Source organism: Brugia malayi (genome assembly GCF_000002995.4).
Source record: "Brugia malayi strain FR3 genome assembly, contig: Bm_v4_Chr4_scaffold_001, whole genome shotgun sequence".
In the NCBI taxonomy this organism is placed as follows: Eukaryota; Metazoa; Nematoda; class Chromadorea; order Rhabditida; family Onchocercidae; genus Brugia; species Brugia malayi.
The window spans coordinates 6,366,000-6,382,310 of NW_025062478.1; the positions used below are offsets into that span (position 1 = coordinate 6,366,000).

The 16,311-nt window shown below is 31.6% G+C and overlaps 3 protein-coding genes across 4 annotated transcripts; 1 reads left to right on the top strand and 2 right to left on the bottom strand.

Moving 5' to 3' along the window:
• Positions 1-3,312: 3,312 nt before the first annotated feature.
• On the top strand, positions 3,313-5,032 carry Bm9963 (Uncharacterized protein; the record flags this gene model as incomplete). Its single annotated transcript, XM_001901820.2, has 5 exons — positions 3,313-3,454; positions 3,780-3,872; positions 4,157-4,275; positions 4,518-4,625; positions 4,838-5,032. The coding sequence occupies 5 exons, from the start codon at positions 3,313-3,315 to the stop codon at positions 5,030-5,032; spliced, it is 657 nt and encodes a 218-aa protein (XP_001901855.1).
• Positions 5,033-7,181: 2,149 nt separating this feature from the next.
• On the bottom strand, positions 7,182-12,022 carry Bma-row-1 (Uncharacterized protein; the record flags this gene model as incomplete). 2 transcript variants are annotated; one of them, XM_043081863.1, is made up of 10 exons in its annotated part: positions 7,182-7,239; positions 7,495-7,658; positions 7,963-8,131; positions 8,530-8,714; positions 8,923-9,053; positions 9,194-9,425; positions 9,762-10,013; positions 10,267-10,551; positions 10,970-11,107; positions 11,864-12,022. In XM_043081863.1, 10 exons carry the CDS (start codon positions 12,020-12,022, stop codon positions 7,182-7,184), a joined length of 1,773 nt encoding a protein of 590 aa, XP_042937797.1. The 2 variants fall into 2 exon arrangements, with proteins under 2 accessions (XP_042937797.1, XP_042937798.1); XM_043081864.1 differs by having other exon boundaries at positions 10,964-11,107.
• Positions 12,023-13,982: 1,960 nt separating this feature from the next.
• Bma-hot-2 (Uncharacterized protein) lies at positions 13,983-16,068 on the bottom strand (the record flags this gene model as incomplete). The annotated part of the gene is made up of 5 exons (XM_001901817.2): positions 13,983-14,177; positions 14,262-14,359; positions 14,755-14,857; positions 15,280-15,374; positions 15,969-16,068. 5 exons carry the CDS (start codon positions 16,066-16,068, stop codon positions 13,983-13,985), a joined length of 591 nt encoding a protein of 196 aa, XP_001901852.1.
• Between the last annotated feature and the right edge of the window lie 243 nt (positions 16,069-16,311).

Genomic DNA, 16,311 nt, shown 5'->3' on the forward strand with positions numbered 1-16,311 from the left:
AAAGAAAATTTGCCCTGCACTGCGACCAATCCTTCACTCTCGAAGCTAAGCCCAACTATTGCAACTTAATATTTTTTGTTTTCCATTATCAAATAACGGTCACATAGTTATATAGACAGTACATTTGTAATTGGTTCTTCATTACGTCTAGTAGATTGGCTAGTGATTATTATTACAATTGTTAATGATAAAGTAATAATTATTAACAATTAATAATTATTAATAATAATAATAATAATTAATAATAATAATGATAATAACGATAATAATAATAATAATAATAGCAGTAATAATACTAATAACAATAATAATTGAATAACAATTGTTCTACCTTATTTCTTATCATTTATGGATTGAATTTTGTGAAGCAATCAAACTTTGAGTTTTCATGTTAATTTGTTTCCCATTGATCGTCTTCTTAATGCATTTGGAGTTGATATGGTATTAACATGCTGCAATTTAATAAGATTATTCTTATTATATATTAGTAGAAAGTGGATTTTTTTTATTCATATATTATTTTTTATTACTTCATATTTTATATCGTATTTTATTACTTCAGTTTCATTATTTCAAAGAGTTTAGGATAGGTCTAAACTCTTTAAAATACATGATTATTTAAAGAATCTTATTTTTATTAATGGTGGCAGTCAACAATAATTAATGATAGACTCTATCTTAAATGAAATCTTCAATACTATTTGCATTTTGCAAAATCTCTTTCCGAAAGGTTTTTCAAAACTCACGATCTTAATCAATTAATCAATCTCTTCGTTAATTTTGATGCCTAATGAGTAGTTTACCAATTCGCTGAAATTCAAGAAATCAGCTCTATTTATCCATGAAAGAATTTGCAAACTTTGTTTATGGCATAAAGAGACAACACCGTTTGATGCTTCAAATAAGCACTGCGAACTGATGATAGTTAATTGGAAGGCAGAAATTAAATTATATTGCTTGTATTATTCTTTTGAGTAACTTTTTTCCACTTGCATATGGAAATGAATTTGGAGAAAATATTATGGTTGCAACTTCGAGTCTTTTAAATTTTGAAAAATATGTCATCTGTATAACTAAATTGGGAATATTAACTTTCTGCACAAATTTCAGAACTGAATCTTCTGAATGCGCTTCTTTCAATAACTTCAGCCAATATTTAGCGAAAATGTCGAGAGAAGCACTTTTTGAAAATACAGCTTAAAAATTTTTTTCACTTACTTTCTACATAAGTGTAAGAAATATTGAAAAAATTTTGGTGTTTTTCACTGCGAATATGATATAAATTAGCAAGCATTATTTACAAAAAATTTTGATCTGAACTTTAACTTCAAGGTCATTTCATTAACACAAACAATAGATTTGCATGACCTCAAGATCTCAGGTCGTTCCAAACTGCTATAATTTTAGGTTATCGTCACAAAAAATTTGTTTCCTGTCCGTATGTTTTATTCTCCTGGCCTTCCAATCCATATTTACCAATTTATTGATTGATAAGTTCTTTGTTCCTTTATTATCATAACGACAAAATCGATTCGTATCTTGCTTGATTTATAACTGAATTAAAGTAGTGAAAGAAATGAACTCAATAATGTTATTAAATTAAAATTTCTATTAATTCGTTCATAATTTTACTGAACTGGAAAAAATTGGACTGAAGAGAAAAAATTAAAGAACTGGTGAAAAATGAAATTAAAGGAACTCCCTGGCCAGTGCTATTTTTTCGTAAAGCAGTTATTCAACAAATGGTCCAGGTCGATTGATGACTGATTCCGTATTCTCAGTGGATAAATCGGGTCTAAAGACTAATCATGATATTAACAATGAAATTATTTTGTTGCAGGATTTATTTCGTTACATCTGATGAACTCTGTTCGGCTTTTAGGAATTTCAGATTCTTTTGTCCAAAGGTGCCTGCTTTGAATTAAAACAAAGCCCCAGTTATATTCCACTTTTTTTTTTATTTTACTTCATATATTAGGAGTAATCTTTCATAAATATTTCGTAAACAACGAAAGATCACAATGAAACATTATCAATTATTCATTTATTTTTATTGCGCCTCGATTACTTTATTGATTTCTCTTTTTTAATGTTTCATGGCGCTAATACTAAACCTTCTTAAAAAGAAGCTATTACTTAAACACTTTTAGTAAATTTCCATGCTTTTTCACTAACTTTTCTCTAAGTTTTTTACAAGCAGAAATAATTACTAACTAACATAATCGTTTGTAGCTAATTTTGACAGTAATTCATGATTTGATTAGAATCAAAAGTAATGTCGATCAATTGTCAGACGTTATACCACCATTACAAGTAATCTAAATAGCTTACTACTTCCCTTTTGTGAAATTGATCGTTTGACAATGAAAATGTTTCTCCCAGTGCGTTCACTATCCCTCTACCACAGAACAGTAATATGGATCAGCTGAAAAGTATGTGTGATGAAGCGATCGGAAGTAATGACAACATAATGTCGGACGAGCACATTCAATCACATTTCAATGCAAAAAAGCAATGTGCAATAGAAGCAGAAATAGATTCGTTCGTCAGATGATCGATTATGTTTCATCCTAGTAGACCTGTCTTCTCCTTCAGTTCTCCACTGCCATTTTTTTTAGTTTCATCCTTTTCGAAATTTATCGCTGTTTTCATTGATGCGTTCGTAAATTTTATTGATCCATTTTCGTATCCAATTTTACAATCAATGAAATATTTTTTTTGTTTTCATTCTTGAAATATTCCGTGAATTCCTTTTCTTATGTCTTCCTTAAAGCTCGTCTATATGAATTATCACTGATAAGCATAGTTGATTTGATCCCAAGCAATGAATGTTTTCAATGGTTACTTTCTTGAAGCTAAAGTTCTTCTAATTCCTCAGAAGTGCTGCGAATGTTTTTATTTCTTTTAAAATGTGTGAATTCCTGAAATATTTGACTGAAGATCATTTTGAAATGATAAAATTACTTCCATTCAAACTAAAATTTTGAGCTGCTTTATGAAGTATCTCTGCTGTTCATTGAACTGAAACATAGGACAAATTTATAAATTTCTTAATTCACGAATTAAGAGAAGAAAGAAGCAATTAATGAAAGATGAAGTGGGAATAAGTTTTGGGTTATGCATTATATTTTATTCAGTTGAGTTGCTATGTCAAATTTCTTTTTCTTTTTTTTTTTTTTTTTTTTTTTTGTAGCATTTCTCCAGATTTGTGAAGAAACGGATAACATTAGCAGTACTGTTGTCGTCACATTTATTAATTAGTTCCCTTTACTTTCTTAATTATTTATGAAACTAAATACAATTAATCCACAGATGCTGTTCCCGAAATTTAAACTATACAGTTCTAATGACCAACGAACTGGCACATTAGCTAGACTGATGTTTAAGATTGCAAATGTTCCGTATGAAGATATAAGAATTAGTGGGAAAGAACAATGGAATGACATTAGAAATGGTTTGAAATTTAAAAATTTTTTTAAAATGACCTAAAAATTTGATGAAGAAATAGTATTATAAAAAAATGATATCAACTTAGAGATAGGAGACAGCGTACTTGAAATAATATCTGAAATTGAAATAACAAATATTAAGAGATAGAAGAGAAGGAAGAGGAATAAGATGTGAATTTTTATCTCTAAGAATTCGTTTAAAAATTACCAAATTTAAATAAGTTTAACAGGACTTTCCGAACAAAATGCAACATCTCTGAGTTTGGTTTAGAAAATGTTAGAAATACAAACAAGAAAAGAAAAGAAACCGTAAAAATAAAAAATTTACAGAGACTGCACTTGGCATACTGCCGATACTGGAAATAGATGATGTCAAGTTAAGTGGACAGACTGCCATTTGTCGTCATTTGGCCTGGAGGTTCGGTAAGTTATTATGGACACAAAGAGCTCCCACCGTTACATCATTCTTCATATTATGCTTCATTTCTATTCTTTATGTGTTAAGGATCGTTAGAAAAGACAATTTCATATGATGAATTAGTAATTTTTTATAGTTTATCAATTGCTAACCAATAGGAAATTTGTTTTGTATTCTTACAGATTGCTTCACTATATTTATTATGATTGAAAGAAGGTTAAATTAGTTTTTGTTTGACTAAAATCATTTATCTATCTCTTCTTTCTTAATATAAAGAGTGATTTGACAGGACTTTCCGGACAAAACGCAACATGTGACGCATTGCTCGATATGTTTGCTGATTTGCTCCTTGAGGCTCAGGTTTCAATTTTCGGATCAGCGAATGATGATAACAACATCTATACCAATGTTAGTTGTTTAAATTAGTACTTTTAAATTGATTTTAAACTCCAAATTATATTTTCTGAGAGAAATCGTAAGTTTATAAAATTATAAATTGTTACTAATTTTTTGCCACATTTTGTAAAAAATGCAATGAATATATAACGTACTCAGAAGGATTTAAAGAGCTGAGTATACTGTTTAAGGTTATTTTCCTGCTGACTAACATAAATGTTTTTATTGTCCCATAATGGTTGCAACAATTCCAGATTATAATAATCGATGATATAAAGCTTAAAGGAGTTCATAATCGAGTTGCATCTATTATCGAGAAACAACTGACTCAGAACAACACTTCCTATCTGATCGGAGAAGAGGTAAAAAAAATTAATTTTCTTTAAACAAGATAAAAAAAAATTAATCTTCTTTGAACAAATAACTCAAGTGCAAGGTTTGAATCGAAACAGGAATGATTCACAAACGTTGATAGACTTCTTCATGCTCAACTTTTTCAGTTGTACGAACATAAGAACAAAGTGCTGAATGAAATGGAACTAAACTGCCATCCTAATATTGAGATGTATTTCAGATTACATGGGTTGACTTGATGACTTGCACATTTTTCAATTCATTAATGAATTATGATAAGAATGTAAATCTCGACAGGTATCCATTAACGAAATACATGTATGAAAGAATCTCACAACTAACGGAACTGGAAAACTACTGTCAACAAAAATTAGATGCAAACAGTAATGCTGTCCAAATAACTGATTGTTCATAATTCGAAAAAAAGAAGGAGAAAAGTATAAAAGACCGATGAAAATTTCTTTTTTTAAAACTTCAGGAAATACCAAAAAAGTCTTCTTATATTCAAAGTAATGAAAAAACAATTTTTTTGTTTCAAAATAGAATCATCGGTCATGTTGCTACGAATTTATAGATATTTAATACGCATTCATTTATCACTATGATTCAACGAATTGTTATAACTTTTATAGATGTTCTAAATTTCAAAACATAATATGGAATAAAATTACACATAATATGGAACAAAATTTTTGTAGTCAGTTTTATTATTATTATTAATTACTATAAAATACTAGAAGGTAGAAAATAAGTGCATGGATGTTAAAATTAGGGTGGATAAAAAGTTGGATTCGTAACGAGTGTTATTCTGAATCCAATATTCAGAACCTTTTTGTATTACACATCAAAATATCAGCTAAATGGATTGAATTTTGCTACTGTCACGCGTGTCCATTTGTAAAACTGAAAATTTTTGATAGAAAGCGTTTAAATATTTCCTTAAATATGATGCGAAGCAGTAAAGTGATATGATATAAAATAATTATTCAGAAAGACAACTGATTTCCAATCTGACTAATTTTCAAGTTCATTACAATTTTCGTTCATTAATTCATGAAATAATTTTCGGGAAAGAATGAATTACACGAAGCGTTTAAAGCTTTTTGGTGCATTCTGCCGTAAAAATATTAAAAACTGTGTTCTTGTCCCTCGAGTATCTATTTTACCATCAAATGCATTTCATTTCCATATTTCACAGCAACATAGAATCATCAAAATCAGTTGTCCACTACTCGTGCCAAGCATATTTGGCTAAATTTCTGTCAGCAATATCTTATTTGGCTCTAGCTATTAACACTGCTCTTCACACTCTATAATGAATCTTCCCTATATCCTCAATCCTTCATTTCTAATCCTCTAAAACTTTTGTTGCATAATTTGGACTTCAATATGTACAGATGCACTTCATACCTACTGCTTTCATAATGCTGTCCACAAAGAAGTGTGATACTGTAGCAACTAACGAAATGATACTGAAACATTCCTATTATCCCCGAAATATGAACACTGAATTTATCAGATGATAACTCACTTTCCATAGTTGCCTCATAACTGGATCTTAATAAATTCGCTACAAGCTAATCCTGGAATGCATGTCTTTTACCATAGCAAGACATCAGTAAAGGACTAAAACTCCTTCATTCTTAGCAGCTGTTTCCAGATCCCAACTTTTTTATTTTACAAAGTAATAATTGTGACAGAGTTTCTCCACAACCCACGGGTGTAACCCACCAACGTAAGAATGTAAGAACACTTTCAGCGATCAATTTCAAGCTGTAGGTTTATTATGATGATGTAATCTGTGATCAGAACGTTTCAATCGACTAGTTATAGCCGCATTATTCTCTCCTTAATTGTTTCCATTTTACTCAAATTTTGTCTTTCCTCTCACTACACATGCTAGCAATTATTTTGTGCCAATTCCGATCTTGAATGAAAAGTTAAGCGACTAAATGAACGAAATATTATGGGTTTCTCACCTCGTTGCTAAGAAATATCATTCTCACTTCATTGCTATTTTTAACCACATAAATTAAACAGTGAACCAATTTGGTGTACTGCAATATAAGTCCATAGATCTCACATTTCCATTATAATAAATAACAAAGACACATAAGATCGGAATGTAACAGATCTTTTGAACAGCATTTAGTAGAAATAACACCAACCAGATAATGACATAAAACAATTGCCAAATACACAGGATTGAGCGGTGTACTATTTAAAGGTTCTAAAAGCAATTATAAATATTTATTAAAACAAAGGTTTTTTTTCCAGTTGATACATACTTTCCAACATCCTGGATATTAAGACTGGGGTAATAAAACAAAAAACACCATTCATGACGTTATTGAGACCTACGTATAACTGGTGAAATTATCGATTTTTGTAATCATTTCATTATTAGATTTTTTTTAAAAAAAAAAAGAAAAAAAAAAAACGAGATCTGAGTTACATGCTACTAAAACTAAAACTCGAAATTTTATAAAGTGATAAAAAACAAACATATGAGCAATAAATGAGTGATAATACAAATTCAAAGAAAGTACATGAAGAAACGATGATCAAGAACAGTTGAGCATATCGGCAAAAGAAAACAGCGGTCTCGGACAAATCTTCTTCCTGTAAATATTTCATTCTTTCGATAACTTTGTTCAAAGTCTCTTTAGGACTATGAAAGTGAAAAAAGTGATGATTATAAAAGATTCAACTACTTATGTTTGAACTGTGTCCTCCTCAACTAAATGCATGTCTGTCGATTGCTTTGGATTTAAACACACAAATGTATAGTTTGCAAATAAAAAGCATCGTTATTGTCAACTGATATTACTAGAAGCCTATTTTTACCTCATGACCTAAATAGTACGAAAAGCTTACAAAATGTGTAGACGAGCGTTGTTCAGTTCCACGTTTGCTTTGACAACAGAGGGCGACAAAGAATTTTGATCTCGTGTACGACAAAAATTATGAAAGTCTAGCGCAGCAACACCATTACCAAGCTTTATTGCTTTTTCCTCCGGACGAATAGCAAAAATTCTCATCTACATGAGCAAAAGTTTTAAATATCACAAAGCATTTTCTAATCAGGTAGCCAATTAACTGTTCTTTTTCTTTCTGCATCGGTTGGAACGTTTGGAAATGAGAAGCTACTTCAAATCTTCCAGCATGTGACGTAATAACGAGCAAAATTTATTGAGTCTTCAGAAAACCAGTCTTTCATCAATTCATATAAAATTAACTTGAGAACAGGATGTTCTTCCAAAACTACTTTTTTTTTTTTTAATTTAAATTACCAAAAATAAGACGCAGTATAAAAATAAAGTAAAAATACATATTGGTACTAACCTCTAGTTCATCATTATATTGGCTGAGAATATTACTCTTTTCTTGCTTCAGATCAACAATAACACAACGTCCTCCACTGCAACTACGCACATGGTCCAAGATGTTTCGTTCAATACATGATGCACGTTTACATCGATTACAGACAACTAATGAAGGTAACAATTGAGCTCTGAAACAGGGAACTAATGAATCCCTAAAACAGTAGTTTAAATTGTTACAAACCTTTATTATAATAAAAACTACTTTGCAAGTTTATGAGTAAATAAATTTATTCCTTACATTAGAGATTCTTGTTCAGAAATAAGTGAAATATCATTTATATTTTTGAATCTTCTCTTAGTCAGCAAAATTTATGAAGCGTCGAAATGCAACAAAGAGAGTTATAGAAGAAACGCTTACAATAAGTAAAATTCGGAGTTATATCATTCAATATATATTACTCGACACAAACCAAATAAGTACTGCAATGTGTCTGGCAGTTGAAATAACAATAACAACAACACAAATATTTTTCACAATTTATTTATGATGCTGCTTTGTAAGAATAGTGATAAAGCTTAAATTTGCCTCGTCATCCCTCCTCGTTCCTTTTTGCACTTGACGAATTTGTGTCGTTGTGACGCAACGTGACAGTTTGTACGATAACCGCAAGAACAATAATATGTACGTTTGAAATGTTCGCACACATCATTTAACCCTTCATTACATTCCATGCATTTCCACTTTTTTTTTCTTGACCATAACTTACGGCCCTTTAAAAAAAAACAATACTCTTGATAAAGAAAGATTTATAAAAGGTTGACTGAAATAAAACCAAAACTAATCTAGTCGAAAATTTTTTGTGTGAAACTTTATTAAGAAAAATAACCACTTTTCTTTAAGTCAAGAAAGAATAAAATATTAAGGTGAAACGGGGCCAAGTAAAGATAGACAGTGTCAAAATGTTAATTCAGTTTTTACCTTTCGTCTTGTATGTACCTGCACACTTTTTGAAATCCATTTCAGATTTGGTTGAGTATGTTCTCTCCGATGAGCAATTTTATCAGCATGTCGTATGAATTTCAGTGAGCACTGATCACAACCATAGTTTTCTAAAACTAGAAAGATTATCATCATTTTACCAGCTACAATTTATTAGAAATCGTGCAATTAATTGATATTAAATAATGTTAGGGATTTATATAGAACAATTACGTTAATATTATTTGCTCATATTCTTGAAATATCTGACCTTCCTGATGTAGCAAAAAATGTTTAACATATTCGTGTTCATTTATCACAGATGACGCATTGTCTTTTGGTATAACATGGCAGTAAAGACAGAACGGACACAACAAAGTGCGTGTATTCGAATGAAATCGAACAAAATGATCTATAAAATGGGTTCTCATCGATGTCCTGTATCGACATTTCCTGCAATGAAATGGAGCATCGAAATCGCCATGAATTTGCCGGTGCTTGTCCTGAAATCACAATAATTACATTTTCGGTTAAAAGAGATTTGAATGAGAGGAAAGAAAATTGTAAACATACCAAAGTTGCAAACCAGTTTTGTTTATAATCAACCAAATGCTGACTTTTTAAGCACAGAGAATTTTCTTAACGATGCCCTTCTATTACAATAATGGAATGAATAAATACTTCCAGTATTTCAATAAATCATACAGACTCGAGTTTTGTAAGGATTCTAAGATTATAAGCTGAATTAGGAACTTGTAACTAATAGCATTAATAGCACTGAGTATCACATTTTTAAACATAAAGGATAGCATCGTAAAAAATACGAATTACAAACGTACTTCATCTACAGTGATTTCACATATTTTACATGTGGATGAGGATGGCGTTGCACTGTGAACATTATTATAGTGGATTTGCAGACGATATGCCGTAGGGAATAAATGCAGGCATTGAGGACAACGGCAGAAGCGATGCATTTCTCGAGGGCAGTTAGGACTACTGCCATAACTGAACTCAGTTAAATGTGCCCAAAGATGGAACATGAAACTTACATTATTTGAAAGCAGCATTCTACAGCTTCCAATAGAACACTGAAAACATTCATATAATCAAACTGATAATTGAAGCAAAAGCAAATTTTCTTGCTAGTTCTTCTATCTGATAATTCTGTACAAGACATTTATTTGTGGTAAGTTATGAATGAATTCCAGGCAAAATCAATCGAAATGCTCTCCATCCGTTACTCAATTTGTCGATGGCTAATGGATAAAGATACATCAGATATTATTATGTATTCTCAATTTCGATAAATAATAACTTAATTTAAATAAGAAATCAACCTACTCGGAATTTGACATTGAATTGTTGTGCTTCAAATGGTGGTGCTTTTGGATCATAACTTTCATAGCAATACGAATCCAAGCTATTTTCTTCCCGTGACAATGATAAAGTTGTATAACTAACATCATTTTCCGCGTCCGATATGGCATGATTTCGAATTTCCAAATGTGAAGCTGACGAGACTTTTTGTAATATTAGTGGTGCAGGAGTTTCCGAAACATTGATTCGGCAAAACTCTGCTCGACGGGGAGCTGTAGTATGCAATGGTAGTCTGCTGACTGAAGACTGCTGTAACTTGAACACATCATTCTTTCATTAGCACTTTACCGAAAGCTTATTATGAGCTACTTAATCAACTGATATAAACTTTATTTGAAGTTTATTTGAAAAACAATTAACGAATCCATGCAAACTGCTTTTTGGAACTTAACGACTAACTAGTCAACCTCAAGTTACGCAGCTGCTCCAGCAAAACTACTTCACCCTTTCTGCAATCTTAACTGCTAAATTTCCTAAGTCATTAATTTACATAAGCAGTACAACAGAAAGTTACAATATTCAGTACGATTATTCACCTAAAATTTCTTTTGAAAAATCAGTACTTGTACAAAATGTTTCCTGGACAAATCTTCTCTGAGCCTTCAAATGCTATTTAGTCCATAAAGGAAACAGTCATAACTGATGAAAAACTAAAAACCACCCTGACTTGTAGTGCTGAGAAACTGAGAGGTTTCGCACGAATGACCGAAGCAGTTGCCCCCACATTTCGGCTTACTGAACTGTACCCATCACTATCGTCGTCATCGCTGTTATCAAGTGTTATTACTTCTGGGCATTTCGTCATCTGCAAGTATAAAAATAATTATCAAATCTGAGATGTTAGTACTAGTACCAAAGAGTGGATTAACATAACATTACGCAAGAAAACACAAATGAGAAATTACTATAGCAACAACACAAAAATGTTTCACAATGTTCAAATTATGATACCCTCATGTCTTACTACTTACTAAGTGATGTAATCGATAGCTCCAAACTGTATAACCCCAAATTACTAAACTGTCCGAATGTTGTCATTTTTACATAGTGGTAAGGTGCTTAAGTTAAGAATTCGTGAGTTAATTGGCGAGGAAAAAGTATGCATTATTTTCTTAATATTAGTGATTCTTCACTATGTTTCATAAATTTTTTTCCTCTTTTCAAGTTACTTAAACTCGTTGCAAAATGTCTGAAAGATCATATTTTAAAAAAGTCTTCAGTACATCTTTTCAGTGGTCTGTAAACGCATTCCGAATTGGTAAGAAATAACAGTTGTTAATGTACATATTCTTAACTTCGACTATTTCAAGAAATCTGGTCCATATTAAGTAGGTAGTACTTTTTATAGGCAATGCTTTCTCTGCAAATGAATTCAAATGCAATTATAAGTCCAGTTCTCTGTTACACTTTTTATACAGCTCGAACGGCTTTCTTACCACAGAACGGTAATGAGTAGAACGACTCTTTTAACTAGTTTTCAACAATTTTAGATAAATCTTTATTTCATAAATCTTCGTTTATGTTTCACAAAAAAAAAATTCGTTTATATCTTGAACCGTACAGAAAGTTTCCCTGTTGCAGATGTTAAGAAAAGTGATGGTTCATGTGACGCTTCCGCCCGAAACACCCAATTGCCTGCTACCAACCACAGAAATGCAAAAACGCAATCATCCCATCTGAACATGTACGGATTCTCCAATAGCTTCAATGCAAAATACATCTTCCTTCCTTAAAGAACATCCAGTAATGGCACTCATTTTATCCATATCCATCTCTTCTTTTAAACAGAGCCTTCCAAAGAATGCAAAAACAAAAAAAAGGCCTTTATTAATCCCTTTATTACTGCAACCAGTTTTTGCCAGAATGGAATCAGCATCCCTTCCAGATTTACTCAATTACATTCTGTGATCAGCTAAAACCAAACATGCAGGTACCAGGAATACCTTTAACGCTTTTTCTTAGCAGCTCTACATCACAATAGAAAAGTTCACCCAGTTGTATCATCAATCAATAAATGATTCAGTTAGGAATTCAAGCTTCATTTCTTCTTCATTCCACTCATCATTCCTTTTTCAGTAGCCAACTAATAAAATGACCCCTTCGAAAAACTAGGGATCTCTTTTGATAATCTTTCTGGTAAAAGTGTTAAATTTGTTTAATCTAACACCAAAAGCAATTATCTGTGCACTACGACTTGTACCGTCTAGTTATTACAACTACAAATGCTTTTAAGTAGCGCATTTCAGCCAAAAAACAAAAACTACAGCCACACAGAAAAAAATTTTAGCCATCAAGAAAACACAAAATGGTCACGGTTCCAGTCACCTTGATTATTTTATCGTCTACTTCATACCAGTTCTGTTTTACTACAGTCAGCCATATCACGTGACGGCAATAAGAAAGGAACTAACGTAGGCAACTTGTTGACAATTCAAAACCATTTTAAACTCAGTAAAGCAATGCTTGCCTTTATCTTACATTGAAGTAGCAACAGTACCAGCACTGATCCTCGTTAACCAAAAGCACTTCAAGATTACGCAGATGTTTTGATTTCAGAAATAATATATATACAAGTACACAAACAGCTACAGATCAACAGCTACAGAAGTACCTTGAAGGGACCGTATTCGAAATGTATTCAGTACATACCCAAGTAGTGAACGCAAAGTCTTTTTAGAATGAGTCGTTGCAGCTATGCATTACGGAATCACACGTTCAGTTGGCATCGCTTTCATTTTCTTTTATACTTCTTTTAGAAGTAAACATTTATAGATAATTCGATATAATGCTTCCTTTACACTGAACAGTTTGCATTGTATTATCAGATTCTTTCCAAAGTGTACTGATAAGTCCGCGCGGTTCCTTACATACCCACAAATTTAAACACGATTTAAATCCTTTTGGATTCTCTGCACCGTCGTTCTCATCAATAATCCTCCTCCTCCTCAAAAACTGAGTTCTTGTGCAAAACATAGCACCAGCAACAAATTTTCCTAGCGCATACGTCAACCATAATAAAACCAACTCCGTTATTGAAACCATGTGATCAAAGTGACATAGTCTGATTCCGACCGTAATGTCAAAGTGATGTAAAACGACCTGTACCATACGAATTCATGTGACATAGAAAGTAGTGTTATGAGATGACGCATATGTGGGTGAACCTGTCTCCCTGCGATCGATTCATCTGACATTTATATCCATATGGTGCGCTTAAATGTGTCAGCTGTTTGGTTATGGTTATGGGTAGTGACGAAGTGTTTCCGCAATTTATCAATTAAATCAGTAAATATTTTAAAAATAGCTTTGCATACTGAATTTTCTATCAAATAAATAAAGAAAATTTTGAGAGATAATATACTTTGATTGATTTTAACATTGGTGAATAGGAGTTGAAGAAATGTTGAGCTGTTCATTTCGAATGCTTTCTGATGTTTGAAGCTGTCATCGATATGTTTATTATTAAATTTAGTTGAACCAAGGCACCATTCTACGAGTGTTCACTAACACTAAGGAAATAATAGTCTCATGTTTTTTCCAGAATCCATAAACATTAGATTCATTCAAGGAAATCTTTAGTTATCTTAATATTTTAAATTAAATTTGTCTAACATTAACTATAAGAAAATAAGGAAATTTCAGCCTTAACAAGTAATGGCTGATCAGCTAGCGTCTGTTTTTCATATCCTTAGCAAGACAATGAAGCATATCAACAATAGTAGCGTACTGTAATCTGAACTGCTGACAGTATCCGATAAGCCGTTGCATCTGTCTCCATAACAAGTACACAATTGTACATCACCGAATACCGGATAAAGTTGTCTGCGGTCCAGATTGTACAAATGAGCACGGGGCAAACTTCGACATTGATTTACCTAAACAGAAACGGTTATTTCTGTCCTTCTAATTCTATAGGATATTCATCTATCAATTTTTCATGATTGAAAAGCTAAACTTACCGCTTGAAAGCGATGCGTTCTTATTGCGGTCTCATTGAAACCATTCCTTAACACTCGATCCATGCAGCCACGGATAAATTTAAAACCGATAAATACACCTAAAAAAAAAAAAAAAAAAAACATTGAAGCTTAGAAGATACCACTAAAAGAGAAAATAATTTTCCATATTTGTTCTCCAGTCCTCAGCAGTATTGTTTGAATTCTAATCACGTGCAGCAAGAGGATAATAATCTTTAAAAAATGAAAAGCTATGATCATTTTGAAATCCAAAAGGAAACAAGTAATGTGTGACGTTTTTCTTTGACTGATTTATGTATATATTACTATATGTGTCAATCAAGGATGTCACTTGTCCATACAATTTTACCTATTAGTTAACCCATAACCCATAAAGCCTCTCTCTGCATTAGTTTTGATGCCAGTAATTTAGTGTGGTCATGCGTCATAAATTTGTTATGTCAATTTAGTGATCAAGGAATAACCGCCAACAAACCAGCTTCAACATCCGGTTCGAGTAAATTAACACACATTGTTGAACAAATTACAGTAGGAATATGATTTGAAAGTTGTGGCTCGTTACATCGATTCGTAAACATCTGAATATCGTAATTAAACACACCTTGCTTATCTTACATTAAAATCTGGAAGGAAGATTGATATGGCAATAACAATTTCAGAAATTTGTCACTTAAGTGTTCTTTAACTTTAATACATCATTTTAACTGCTTGATTCTCTCTATTCTCTCTAAATTAAGCAAAATTCAGGAAAAAGACCTTTATGGCTGATTAATTTTACAATTTCAATTCTTCCTTAGCTTCTACTTTTGAAGTGTATAACTTTTTCTTCCCTTCCTCATGCTGTTACATGTATAGAAAAAAGCTAATAAGTCCTCTTGAACTTTATTAACAAAGGCATCTAATGATGTGATTATTTTAACTTAAGAATACGAAGTTCATCTGAAGCTTTTATTGAGTTTAAGAGTTTAAGAATCAATACGTAAAATTATCATTAGAAAACCTTAGGTGCCGTATAAATATATTGCAGATGTTCCCAGCTTTCTTGATAGCTCAGTGACATACAGGAAAAGCATTCGAACCGACGAGGTATGGTGTCTGAAAATAGATTATATGGATTGATAAGAGCTTAACTATGATAATAATCAAACTGTTAAACTTATTAACTAATATCATATTTGATATCAATGAAATAAAACTAATTTTATAAAGGGTTTCATTAAATTAAATGGGCTTAAAATGTTATGTTGAAAATTGCAAACGGTGTTCAAATAATTTCTTAAATATTTCATATTAATCTTTCGCATTTTCATAATATCAGTATAGCAATGAAGATCCCACTATTTAAATATATTTTGACACATAAAAAGTACTGCTTTTCTTCATTGTCTTTCACACTTTTCTGTGTGATAGACAATAAAAAGGGACAATTTTCAGCTTAATTAGATAATTAATTATACCTTTTCCTTCTAGACAAGAAATAACAAATAAACTTTATAAATTCTGCTTTTGCTCACTAGACAGACTTTAGATGCACTGTAGTAAGAACATTTCACAGTGTAAGTTGATAGAACCCATGTAAACTCAAATTTTATATAAACTGGAAAATAATTTAGAAATAGATTGATGAAAACAGACTAATAAAGCATACAAAGCGTAAATTTGAAGATAAAATGAAAGGAATGAAAATACCAAATTCCATCAATTCGTCAAATTCTCCAGCGATGCACAAGTGTGAAATATCGATAAAAATGGCCACTATCAGTATCACCAGACTACCTACAGTTTTCATTCCGACATTGTCGTTCACTTAGTCCACCAATGCCCTCTTTTCAGCTAGTTCCCGAGTTTCAGCACAATTTTATATCTGTGATATACGATTTGCTCCTTCATCATTACAAATAATAACGAAAAATAATACGCAATAAACTTACAGCTCAGAAACAGAAAACCTTTAATTAAGAGAAAGGACTTTGAACGAACACAATCTGAAATTTTGTGCAGAAAATGACAAAGGGAATATGTTGGAAAGTTG